The following is a 14,252-nucleotide window of genomic DNA, read 5'->3' as shown; positions in this document are numbered from 1 at the left end:
GCTACCCCCCATTTCCGGCTCCTCCCCGAGTTTTGGGACACCCTGTATATCATATTCCTCTATAATACCATGTTGGTTGTTTGCATGTTACAAATTTTTCACAATAATGTTTAATATCATCATCATTGTTGAATCACTTGTTTAACTCTTTGCGGCACAGGAATTCAGGTCATAAAATAGACCCATGTTGCACAGGAATTTTATTGAGTTTTAAATAAAAAAAAATTGTTATATTTTTATTAATAAAGGTATCACATGATGTAACAAAATACAAAAATAGTTTTAAGAATATTAAAACATAAACAATGAATAAAAATATGTTTTTTTTTGTATTACTCCCCAAGTTGCATGGTGGGACGAATAAAATCCCACCATACTTTCATCATTTGCAAACAAATTTAATCTTTAGTTTTTATTATAAAACACTTCACTTGTTTATATAGAACTAATTTTTATATAAATTAACTTACCTCTACGATTTTTCACATAAAACCAGGAAAGAAATATTATCGCAATAAACCTTCCGCTTACAACAATTGTTGAATCGGTATTAGCATGTTGAAAGTTGCCAACATAAGTGCATACATTTGTAACATTAGATGAATATATTACCAACTGCTTTACGTAAACAAGACGAAATATAAATCTATACACATGCAGCTATTGCAAAATTTCGAGGTGGGATTAAAAATGTCCCACCATGCATTACGGTCCATCAAAAAGGTGGGACACTTTTGATCCCACCGTGCCCCAAAGAGTTAAAAAATACGTCATTGCTGGTAAAACATTAGGCCTAGAATTGTAGTTGTTTGCAAAATCTTAAATCTAAATGAAGGGAACTATGAAAAAGAAGAATAAGAATAATTTATAATGAAAATAAAAAACAGGTTACCAAAAACAAAATATTATCAAAAGAAATCTTGATCGCAATTTAATTTTTCTTGGTTTCTTAAAAGTTCAATTTCAAAATAAAAAGAAACATTTCGACCGTTGTACGATAGTTTCCACTGGAGGATCATCGTGGCTTATCTTTGGATTATTCGGATAAACGTGTTATAAATGTAATTAACGAACTGCCAATTGAACTTTGCCTTCTTATGTTTGTATCGTAGAAAGTACGCATACACTCACACTGAGATTGCGTTGTAAGTTTGAAAGAATTCCTAGAATGGTCATGTGTTCTAAATTTAGATTGCTTAAAATAATCAGTTGTTTGCCCAGATAATCGGTGACTTCATGGATTAGTAAAATATTCCAATTTTTGTTAAACTGAAATGGGTGGAAATCTAACGGAAATTTATATTCAGTACACTTCAGGTGATTGCGGAGTTTATGGTAATTAACGCAGGGAAATATTGATTTCAAATATCGTATTTGATAATGTAATATATTAAATGTAATTTAAATTTTGGACAATGTAGCTACACTGTGATCTTCCAATTGTAGATAATATTGATTTGTTTAACAGCCTGTGGAGGTGAAACAGACAGCAGCTTCGATTTTAAGGGAGTGTGCACGCGTGATAAGCGACGAAGAGAAAGAAATAAAAAAGTAATCCTATGAATGTATAGGAAATGTATAGTAATCGTGCAATATATCTTCTTCTATAAATTTCTTCTTTATTATTTTCTTGAGTAAATTTTAACTTTTTTATATAATATTTCTACTTCTTACGGTAAAAGAATTTTCAAAGGAACTTTTCTTAATTAAATCTCCGATTTATGTTTGCTGATTAAATAAAAAATAATGTTACAGGACATTTAAGATATTCTTTATAAAAGTTTTACAACTAAAATAGTCTTCCAAAGCTTCTAGAATTAATAAAGAAAAAGTAATGGTTAGATAAAGCATATATTGTTTTCTCTCAAAATTCACAGTGAAGAGTTTTTATTTGCATATATCAAAAAGAAGTAATTCTGAAATTCTTAAAATCACTTCTCAAATAATAATATAACATTTGCAGTCAATGGTAGGATAGTAGAATTACTACTACTTAAACAGTAAATTATATTTTTTTCACTTGCAGAATTCTATTTTTCTCGTTTGCATTTTAATATATTTTTAATTTTCTGTTAAATTAGATTGAAGGAATTAGTGGAGGGTGGATTCGACTCGGCGTCGATATTAAAGCTCGAGGAAGAGGAGCGACAACGGAAACGGGAAGCGGAATTATTAAAAATTCAGGAAAAGCATCTTTTGGCGTTGCTGAGCCGTGAGGGCGCCTTCATAGCAAAACAATCGCTGTTGGATGATATCAAACATCATGCAAAGAGCGTGCGAAAGGAGGTAATTGCTAACTTCATTTAATGCAACATCACGGACGGACATCGCTAATGGCTACTGCGACATGCAATGGAAAATTATAGATCACGATAACCACCATGTCAAAAACTGGCTATCGTAAACCAATAATATTAATAGATCTTAAATTATGATTAGATCCATTTCATAACTTCTTATCGTCATATAAAATGATTATATTATATTATCAGCGACATCTACAAGATAGATAGGTGTAGAAAGTATTCGTACACCGATCAATTTCCAAAAAAAACTATGTAAAATTGTAATTTATTAACTTATTTTTTATAAACAATGACATTTTACATATTCTCGGAAATCTCTGGAATAGATAGATTACAAAAAAAAAATAGCTATTTATGTAAGTTGCGAAATTAACAAGAAAAAAACAATTAATCGATAGAAATGTTAGAGCAATAAGTATTCGCACAACTGTTTAAAAGTACTTTACTAGAAATTTGATGTTTTCTAATTCGTACGGAGCGATAAACTAATGTGTTTGCGTTACAAACTCTGCTGTAAATGGTTCGTCATAAGAATCGTACAAGTACTTATTCCTTCTATACTTTTACCCACTTTTCGCATTTTTTTGTTAATGTCACAAATTATATTAATTAGTAAATGTTGTTTGGACTATGTCTATCTTAGAGACTTCCGGCAATATGTAAAATATCATTGATTATAAAAGAAGGAGTTAAGAAACTACAATTTCACACAAAAGTTTTTTGGGAAATTGATCGGTGTACGAATGCATTCTACACCCACTGTAGATGAAATTAAATTAAATTTTTAAATGAAATCAGTCTATCTTTTGGATAAAAATAGAGAATTTTACAAATTTTGAAGAAGGTACATGTACAAAAAATTAATTCGATTACAATGAAATATTAATACAAACTCAATAAGATTTGATTATTCTATGAAAAATGCTTAATATATAGTTAGCAGATATAAAATTTATTATCGGTAACAGAGGTGTAAAGAATCTAAACTTATTCATGTAATCTATTTTTTAAATGTGTTTCTTCGTTAACTCCAAAGAACATTAATATCATCATTCCGGAATTCTTAGTTCGGAAATTCGATTGCTTTATCGGTAAGAAAACAAATATCTATTTTAAAAATAAGGAGTTCAGATAAGAGTATAGTTATCTAATAGAGTACATGGGTTTAAGGTATTACATTATAATACATGTATTATTGCTAATTCCTATGGCCAAATTTCAAAAAATAGAAAGACATATTATGCCAATGCTGTGTCATTCGATGGAACCGATAAATATCTTTATATATAAATAAATAAATCAATATTTATACAGGGTGTCTACGTATAAGTTCAGACATACGCAGGGTGTCAATTCTTTAACAAATTTCCAACAAAAAATTACTCCCAGACATTTTCTTTGTGTCGCCTGATTCTCGAGAATTTTCACTTTTAATATTTTTTTTGCGTTTTCGACTTGACACTCTTTAAACGGCCATAACTTCATCAAATTACAGCACAAACTTAAAACTAAGTATACCATTCGAAAGAGCGTTAAATTTCCCTACTCCCTAATGCAAAACTAAAATTTATTACGTAGATTTAACAAGTGAAAAATTAGATCAAACTTTACATTGTGAAAATTTTAAAAAATTTAACTTTTCCTCTATCCGTTTTTCGGTTTGAAAGACATAGTTGTTTGGCGGGCACACTTCTGAAAAAATTTCCTCGAAGTCTCAGTTTTTGAATGGTATTGTCAAAAAATATTGTACGGTGGTATTTTCGGGGAAAAATGACGTTTAAATGCAGAAAAGCGTGGGTTTTCAGGTGAAAATCGATATTTTTCAACAAAAATCGACTTGTCACTTTAAAATTAACTTGACATCGGGTTTGATGTATTTTTTAGTGACACTTCCGAGCCTCCCTAATTAAGAAAATATAAAATATTTTTTGACACCTCAAGCCTCTCCCAGCCTGAGTAAGAGGTGAATAATAATTCGTTTTGAACATGTATCCATAGAATTTTCGTTTTTAGAGACTATTTAAACAAAATCAACCTCGGTGTACCGATAAATGATATGGAGATTGGAACACGATCGATTTCACACAGCAAAAAATCGATGTTTTCAACGCAGGAGATCCGATAAGTTTTGATTTAGGAGGCAGCCATTTTGAACGCTTTTCTGCATTTAAACGTCATTTCGAGGAAGTTTTTCCCGAAGAGTTTCCGCCAGACAACTGTGTCTTTGAAACCGAAAAACGATTACAGAAAAAGTCAAATTTTTTGAAATTTTCACAATGTAAAGTTTAACCTAATTTTTCACTTGTTAAATCTACGTAATAAATTTTAGTTTTGCATCAGGGAGTTGGGAAATTTAACGCTCTTTCGAATGATATACGGCAGATACCGTCGAAAGCTGTCTACGATTTGATTCATAAATGTTACATGTATAATCCATGACGAATTTCTTTCATCGTTGGGCAAGCTTCGTTTTTATCACTGTTTTATCTCTCCATTAATACTGGTAGTGACTTGTCGATATCGTCGAAAACGCTTTTGATTTCATCAGTAAAGGATGAATTGGCAATCCAGTATGAGTTTACTTCATTTTTTGAGCAAGCATTTCGTTACTAAATCACTATCTCTTGCATAACTTGAAAAATGACCTACAAATAACGTCGAAAACATTACATTTTTGTTTAGTATACTTTCAGTAGGTTATCCAATGTAAATTAATATTATTTTTAAGCAAACATTATTTCGCCAAATATTTATCTTTTCACATAATATTTATCGTTTCGTAATGTATATCTTTTTATCTTATACCTTTGGTAATATTCCTGTCGATGTTAGTGCTTTAAACAGATAAAATTATCTGGGAAACAATGACCCGTTTCTTTCAGTGATAAATATATGTAGATTAAATTACATAAGTGAATTTAATAATAAATATTTTTTTGAAGAAACAAGAATTGTATAAAAAACTGGAGAAATGGAGGGAGAATCATAACAAAGAAATGACGGAAATTGTCGAGAGATGCCACGAAATTGAACGAGCATCCCGTGATGCTTTTAATGCCATGGTCGACGAAAAACGACAGAAAGGTGAACAATTTCTTTACAGTAGATTACCATCATTAATTTGTTAGTTTTAATTACAATAGAACCTCTCTTACATAAATCAGTAGGTGAGAAAGGGAAGATAATTATCAGATAATACAATAGATATTTTCTCGATACTGGTAATTTTATACTTACAGTAAAATAAGGAAAATGAAAATAGTATCCGCGAACGATTATTTTAGTGTTCATTGATGTCTGAATGTTATGAATGAATATCAAAAGTTTACCCAAGCTTTTTAATTCTTGGATCCCACAAATTTCATGAAAATATTTAACTACGTGGAATTGTTTGCCTTAAATCAACTGAACCTTTTTTTAAAACCATACATGCTTAGAAAGTATTCTAATACTGTAATGATTAAATTGTACTGTTAATAATATATCAAATATATTACAAATATATTACAAATAAAATTCAGTAGCTTTACATATTTTATAACCGTATTTTTGTATTGAATATAGTCTTGCATAAAGATTGTTCAAAAGTCTAAAATATCGATTACTGTTTTTAAGTAAAACAACTTCTAGAAACAACTTTGTAATGTAATTCCTAGAATTAACACGAACGAATTATTTTGATCAGCCGCTGAAGTTTCGGAAGAGTCGCGTCAGCTGAAAGCGCAGATGATTAAACAAAGAGAAGAGGAGACTCAAAGAAAAATCAAATTGATTCAAGAAATAAAAACAATTCAGTCATTGCGTGCGTTGCCTTTCAAGGACTTCGATCCAACGGAATCTAGTGGCTTGGGACTTTTCTGTGAAATGTCCTTGGCAGAGGTTCGATAAGTTTTTACAAAAATATGAAACTTACAGGGATTTTGCTTACTTTCATTATCAACAATCAGAGATTCGTTCTGCTTGGACTTCCCTTTTATCTTCTATTAAGTGACTATGTACAATTGGATATTCAAAAAGACTATTAACATTTTCTAAAGGCTGTTACATTAAGGGGGTATCCTGAATTAGAAGGTTTAAAAAAAGCGGTTTCTCATCAATTTTTTTAGGATGGAAAAAAATGATTAATCCTATCGAACTTTTTATCCTATTCTCATACATATATGAATAGTCTGTACAAATTTTTTTAACAAGAAATATTCAAATTGACTCGACTGTGACGCACATTTGTAGAGCACTTCACAATTAAAACCTTCTATCGGCGGGAAAGATGCAGGTCGTAATTTTGGTTTGACACAAGAAAACCAAAAGAAATTTTCATTTTTATGCATTTTTCTTCTATGTGAAATAAGAAAATTCATACAAAAAAAATTTTAAACAACTTTTTAAATCAAGTTAAAGAGATTTTTTTCACCCAAAGAACTCGTTCTTTTCTTCAAACTTGCAGTAATTTCACATTTCATCATTTTTGCGGGATTTTCTTAGTGCACAAAAAAGAAAAATGATGAAAATGAAAATTTCTTTTGGTTTTTTTTGTGTCAAAATTCAAAAAATGGTCAGCACCCGACATCGAAATTTTTGAAATCGCTTTTTCCAGATTCTTTAGAATCGTTTGTATCCGCCGAAAACGTTTTTCTTTTCGTCTGTACCTCAATAGTTGAAAATTAACGAACTTCGCTCTTACGCGGATCAACAATTCCTATAAAATTTAAACTATTGAGGTAGAAACGAAAAGAAAAGCGATTCCGTACAAATGATTCTAAAGAATCGGGAAAAACCGATTTCAAAAATCTCGATGTCGGGTGCTGTAGTATAAAATAAGTTTTATTTACATAACGTACTGTAGTTGTTAAATAACACGATTTAAACAAAACATTGTCTGACTTTCGCGTTACTTTAATATTCGGACACTTATAAAAACTATTTATTTTGAGGCTAATTTTTATAATAATATGTACTTTAATATCTTGTTGGGTAGCCATTCTGTTGTATCGCTTCTTTTAATCGTTATGGCATATTGCTAATGATTTTTTTTAAATATTCGATAGTTATTTTGTCCAATTCTTTCGATTCTGTCCATTCACATACGGTTTCTTCCTAGCTACTCTTCCATTGTAACCATTATCTTTTGAGGCTCTGCGGATTGTTTAGGGATGTACCGTCTTCCCAGTCTCGTTTAAGAGCTCTGTTGCTAATTTTAATGCACTGAGTGAAGGATCCTTCTTTATTTTTCTTATTAGTTTCCTCTTATCACGTGCATTCAACTTCTTCGGTTGGCCCTTTTGGGGTATAGAGCCTATACGATCCTCGTATTTGAATCGTTTGATGATATTTGCCACTATACTCTTACTCATGTTGAGTATGGCAGCAATTTGTTTACATGATTTCCCCTTTGCATTGTGAAAAATCACAAGTTGTATATTGTACGTGGTATTGGTTTCGCGTGGCATTATACACGTACACGTAACGGTTATCGAAGTATAACTGATGAAATAAAGCTTGTTAGTATCATCCGAACAGTCGACTGTGTTTGTAAACAAACACTCCTTCTGTCTAACTCGAAGTAACTCTGCGTTACAACACTCAGAAAAGGTGCTACACTACCAAGTGTCCGAATATTAAAGTAACGCGAAAATCAGACAATGTTTTATTTAAATCGTATTATTTAACAACTATTGTAAGTTATGTAAGTAAAACTTACACTATTGTTTACTGGAGATATAGGTTAATATAATACTTCCTTATGTTTTTTTATTTGTTTTATTAGAAACGAAGTTATAATGTAACGAAGTAAAAATCTTATAGTGTCCGAATATTAAAGTTACTCCCTGTACATCTGTCAGAGTAAAACACCTGAGAGGTGCGCTGCAGTGCGCATAGTTGGGGGACTTGGCCTCCAAACCCCTGACCGGAGATGAGCGCTCAGGTCCCCTTTTTTTTACTGTATGAATAAAGATCGTGGATGTTACAAACTTTTGGAACGATTTTAATGTTTTTAATGTCTTCATTTCATCAAGTGTTTCTTGTATTACACGACAGTAATCGTCTATTCATTATCGATCTAGCATATGATTTTCATATGTTAATAACTTTTTAATAAAAAACGAGCGACGGCTACCCCTCTTGGATGTTACTCAGGAAGCTGCCCTTGACAACATATGTCAAGGTCAAGGTCATTGGAGCGAGGTTTGCTATTTGCTATTTACATGTTTTGTCGGTCCATATAATTGACTAAAAAGAAAATTGAGATAAATTGAATGAAATTCGATTGTTATGTAATAATAGTGCTAATATACTTTAAAAATTCATTCCTTTTCTTGGCACTAGTTGCCTCATTTGGTTAATATTATAATACACCAAAAATACAACATAGAAAAGTGTTATACAGGGTGGACCATGAATCATGATCACCTTGAACTGCTTTGTGCTAGTGGGTCGACTGAAATTTTGTTTGCCGAATGTAACATAGATCAATGAGGACTCCAAAATGATTGTAATAAATTTGTTACATCCACCTTTCAGCAGACATTATCACGACATCAGCTAACATCATTACAAATATTTTTATTTTATTTAAACTGAAGAAATATTTAGAATATTTCTTAGTTTCAAGAACAGTACTGTATTTTACTAATGGAGTAAAGTAATGTATTTTACTTCTTGACAGAGGAATGATTCTTGTCCTATGGTTGTTATGATTCGATCATTTTGTATACTGTTTTTAAACATTCCTCGCTGTTACATTGGATCATATTGACTGAGATATCAGAAATGAACCGATAGTAGTCACTTGCGAGTCACGTATTTGTACACAACATTCCAAAATGATTTGCAGTACAAATGAAAGGTCTAAATGACTTTCATTTATGGTTAGTACGAGCGTAACAGAGTCCTACCTCAGCGTTTATAAGCTGAACTGTTTTTTATTAATTCGAACGAGGCTAATGTTTCAATTCGTGGAAGAATGTTTCCCAGAAAATAAATATAAACAACGAAAATACTGTTGCCAAAGAACTCTCAAATTAGTTCAAATAAGATTACATGTCATTGCAACATGTTTAAAATAGAGTATAAGGAGTTTTTAACATATTTCATTGATTTAGATAAATTCAAAATATTTGTTATAATACTCGCCGATATTGTAATGTCTGCTAAAAGATGCGTGTAAATAAATTAGACAGTTATCTATACAAATCTGCGAATTATCTTGAAATTTCAGAGAAGAAAGAATTGAGAAAGAAATAGTGAGTCACGTAATAATGGACAAACAAAATTTTGATTGCTCACTAGCAGCACAGCAATTCATCGTCCACCCTGTATAAGTGATAGTGGCTGTAGTTTAATGATTGTTTAATAGTTTCTAATTATTTTTCTCTTTAACTTAGTTGTGGACTATATTAATCACGAGTATAAAAGATGTATAAAAAAAATCAAAAGGTCGATTCAAGGAACTCTTTTTAACTTTAATTTAACTGACTATCGATCACCTTAAGGAACACCTTGGTGTCGATAATTGATTTTCCTCTTTGCGATTCAGTTGAAGGAGAGGTTATTTTGGATGAAAATGAAATTCAACGAGGAAGTCGAGAATCGGAAGACTGTCGTCCAGCGAGAACGCGAGAGACAGAAAAATTTGATCAGGGACAGTCAAAGAGCCCTTGAAAACTACAAAGCTAGCAAGTTAGTTATCAAAAAACGCTTCTCATTGTTTATAACTACTATAGAACTTGTTGAACTGGTTCCATTTAAAAAGATTATGGTTACTTCGATTTTTTGCTAAAGAAAATTTTGTTTGGCTATTTTTAAAATTGCAGTATTATGGCGATTAAATATTGATTATCTTTTGTTCGTTACATTGTTTCGTCAGATTATCAGAACCGTCTTAAAAATCGTGGGGACTGATTTGTGACACCTTATATATAAGTCATCCTACCCATGATTTTGTTATCAATTGCTCGTGAGGTATAAAGCAAAACGTATAGTGGGTGTAGAATGTATTCGTACACCGATCAATTTCCCAAAAAACTTTTGTGTGAAATTGTAGTTTCTTAACTTCCTTTTTTATAATCAATGATATTTTACATATTCTTGGAAGTCTCTAAGATAGATATAGTCCAAACAACATTTACTAGTTAATATAATTTGTGACATTAACAAAAAAATGCGAAAAGTGGGTAAAAGTATAGAAGCAATAAGTGTATGTACGATTCTTATGACGAACCATTTACAGCAGAGTTTGTAACGTAAACACATTGGTTTATTGCTCCGTGCGAATTATAAAACATCAAATTTCCAGGAAAGTACTTTTAAACAGTTGTGCGAATACTTATTGCTTCAATATTTCTATCGATTAATTGTTTTTTTCTTGTTAATTTCGTAACTTACATAAATAGCTATTTTTTTGTACTCTATTCTAGAGATTTCCTAGAATATGTAGAATGTCATTGTTTATAAAAAATAAGTTAATAAATTACAATTTTACACAGTTTTTTTTGGAAATTGATCGGTGTACGAATACTTTCTACACCCACTGTAGGTTAACAACATACACACGTACAGCATGTTTTCTTAAATTCTGTGGTATCGATAGTTTCCTTTGTCATCAAAATAAAGATTCTATCGAAAAGAGCATTATGATTATATTTTTCAATAAAATATAGATGGTCAGCAGGGTCGGCGTGACCTTTTGCAGGGCCGAGTTTAAAAATTTTGCAGGGCCTGAATTCACATTCAAATCCTACACTTAAATTTTACAATAAGGAATTATGTATTTACAAATACTATATATTTTTTATAAGCTGAATATTAAATAATACTTTGATGATTTTTGTCACTCCTTTCAATTTAATCATTGCTACTAAAAAAATGTCTTGCACCTCAGCAAAAATTGCTTCTATTTGTTAATTGTATCATCAGTCTGTAAAAAGTTAATCAGAATCGGTGCCTTTTAATTGAGTAATTTTCGTAGACCGCGGAGCCTTTTAAAACGCGGGGCCGGGTTCCAGCGAACGCGCTGAACCTGCCTTGCGTCGGCCCTGACGGTCAGCGATATATCTGCTTTTTGAATCTGAGATGTCAGAAAACACGTGTGTTAATTACGTCGTGTAATTAATAAATTCATTTTTTTTTTTGCAATTTATTCACTTTAAAAAAGTAAATCAGAATAATTATACTTGTAGAATACACATGTATCCGTGTAATATGAACACGGGTATTTACGTGAGAGCCGAGTACAGGGGCTCTAAAGATAACGTTATTCCACCACGCTAACAAGCGTATTTGTTATTAACAAACAAAAGCCCCCACTGGAAAACTCTTTATATCTTGTCAAAACAAGAAAACTGCAACCAAGAACAGTGAGGAGACTTCACGAGATAAATACAGATTATTTTTTATTTTTTTAGACGCAGCCTCTCATCGTCTAAAGCTCGGCAACAATCTTTGTCGGTTAGTTCGCCCGAAGTTGATGGCTTACGAAAACAATTGGAGGAACGAAGAGCTTTAAGATTGCAAAAGGAAACTGCACCACGCTCGAAGTGAATTTAAAGATGATCTTCTTAATTTGACATGAAACGATAATTATGTGTCGCGTAATATTATTCGGTTGCAATAGATTCATTTGCGACTGTTGTTGATTTCTGTCGTGAGTAGACTGCAACAAGTTACAACATAATTATCCCCTAGCGGAATAACGAATTACTATTACGAATACTATTGCATCATGTTCGACGTTAACTTTTTATTCTGTGATCTGTGAATTATTGTTGCATTATGTGCGACGTTAACTTTTTATTCTGCGATGTCTAGTCACGGTTTTTAACGCCATTCAACTTCAGTTAAACATCTCAGACACTTTGTGAGGAGATTTTGTATATGAAGATAATTTTTTTTTGTTGAGGTAAAATTGTGGTTTGTTGGGTTACAGAATGAGCAATTTTCGAGAACGTCTATTATGGAAACGAATTATCGAAAGGGAATCAAATTTGTCGTTACAATTTCTTCAAATTCAACCTAAACATATGTGTAATTGTAATTTGAATAAATTAACACGTATTAACTATTCATGTATAAAGCTTGTTTGTATATAAATGGATGATTAGTATTCATACATATACAATGATGATGGTAGTTTCTCAAACGCTATTACTTATTTATGTTTGGACTTTGTTTTGGTGTAATTCTCAGAACTTAAATGTTACAACGAATTTAGTAAATTGATATATAAAAGGTATTGCTAAATTAACGTACAAAGTTACATATTTGACTTCCCATCAATGTAGTATTTCGAAATATAATAAATATTTATAATAATAAATGGGAAACATATTAATTTCACACATTTGTTAAATTGTGGCGTATATTTTCTATCTGCTTTTGTATATACCAACATCAATTTCAATAATGATATTACAATTTCATAAATGATATTCTCATAATAAACAAATAGTATCTAAATTTATGGAAGTATAAGTACTGTAGCATTACAAGTACATGGTCACCGTGTTCTAGTATTTAATCACGTTGGAACATGCCTGTAGTGACGTAGCAGAAACATGAACTAATGACTACTTATCTATCGCCAAATGACAATCTCAATCGAATCACGAAATCCATTGTGTAGGATGTATGTATGAGACATTCCACGTCAAGGCGTGTTGCAGTCCATGAGATAGCGGGGGTTATACAAATTATCACTCCGATATTTTCGAAATTGTTCCAAAATTACAAACCCCCGAAATTAACGATTTCGTTGTTAAATATTAATTCATTCAGGAACAAATATTTATCTCTGCAAGGCATTAAGAATCGTGCCTTTTAACTATTTTCTTTTCGTTTCGTTCGTAAAATGAAAGATATAAATATTATTATTCTGAAAATTGGACTCCCAAGCCAATCTGAAATAATTTGAAAAAACACATGACCAATATACGACAGCACGATTTTTTTTTTTAGTTTCGTGGATCAATAGTTTTCTCACGTCAGCAATATGAAGGGTTTCAGAATTCCATTTCTTTAAATAAAACATAAATATAAATACAATAATCATACTTAATGTTCTGTCCCTTTCGAAGTACAATCTTTTAATTTTCAAACGCTCTAAAATTATAGTTGAAGCACGATAGCAATAACTACGACGCAAGATGGCTCGATGAAATATAATTGGAAATATCATAAGCTGCGTATTGTTTGTTGCTTAATTCTGTTTTCTTTTCTCTTTCAACGACCATGTCGCGTATCAGTTCAGATAGGCTGCAGACGATGTTGCTATAAATGCATGCAGTAAGAGAATGATAAAGTATGTTTTCTTTGTAAATAAAGGTATTATCATTGTATATGACGTTAAAAGTCTCTCTACGTGTGGTAATACAGTAAAAAGAGCTTCTCACTGAACCTAAGCAAAATTCTACAATAATTCTATAATTACGTGAACTTGAATTATGCAACGAGTTATAGATTTCGGTTGATCCGAATCTGTGTAACAGAAATAAACGGATATTGTGAGATCTTGAAAGATATCTGCGATAAAAACGGTGTTAGGTGAAAGTATCGTCGCGGAAATTTATTTTCTGGAAGTCGATACAAACTTATTCGATAAAATCGAATGTAATATTTTGTATAGTAATAGCCAATAGGATAATTTCATTTGTACATGCTAGTTTCATATGATAGATGAACAGGAATGAAAAGGAATTGCTCGAAGGAGCTACGATTACAATAAAAATATTATACTTAATTTTGTATTACGGAAAGAACAGAAAGGTTATTCTATCTCAATGGAAAATCGTTTTGAAAAAGGAAAAAAGTATTAGCGATATTGGAAAGTTAATAGCTATGTGTCGACTGTCAAGAAATGAATTTACAGATAGATACTTTCTCCCGATATCGCTGATGTCTCTTGAGATTTCACGATATCCGCTTGTTTTTGTTGCGTAGATTCAGATCAACCGA

The 14,252-nt window shown here is 31.4% G+C and overlaps 1 protein-coding gene across 1 annotated transcript in view; it reads left to right on the top strand.

Moving 5' to 3' along the window:
• Window positions 1–12,457, top strand: part of LOC128884995 (cilia- and flagella-associated protein 99-like) — a 16,584-nt gene extending 4,127 nt beyond the window's left edge. Inside the window, 6 exon segments of the mRNA XM_054138727.1 lie at window positions 1,469–1,551; window positions 2,082–2,286; window positions 5,249–5,390; window positions 5,992–6,185; window positions 9,841–10,010; window positions 11,678–12,457. Coding sequence (XP_053994702.1) covers window positions 1,469–1,551; window positions 2,082–2,286; window positions 5,249–5,390; window positions 5,992–6,185; window positions 9,841–10,010; window positions 11,678–11,843 — 960 coding nt within the window. The 3' untranslated portion in view covers window positions 11,844–12,457.
• The last annotated feature ends 1,795 nt before the right edge of the window (window positions 12,458–14,252 follow it).

Source organism: Hylaeus volcanicus, chromosome 2 (genome assembly GCF_026283585.1).
Source record: "Hylaeus volcanicus isolate JK05 chromosome 2, UHH_iyHylVolc1.0_haploid, whole genome shotgun sequence".
Taxonomy (NCBI): domain Eukaryota; kingdom Metazoa; phylum Arthropoda; class Insecta; order Hymenoptera; family Colletidae; genus Hylaeus; species Hylaeus volcanicus.
Note: the sequence above shows the minus strand (reverse complement) of the source record. Positions and strands in the feature narration are given on the sequence as shown.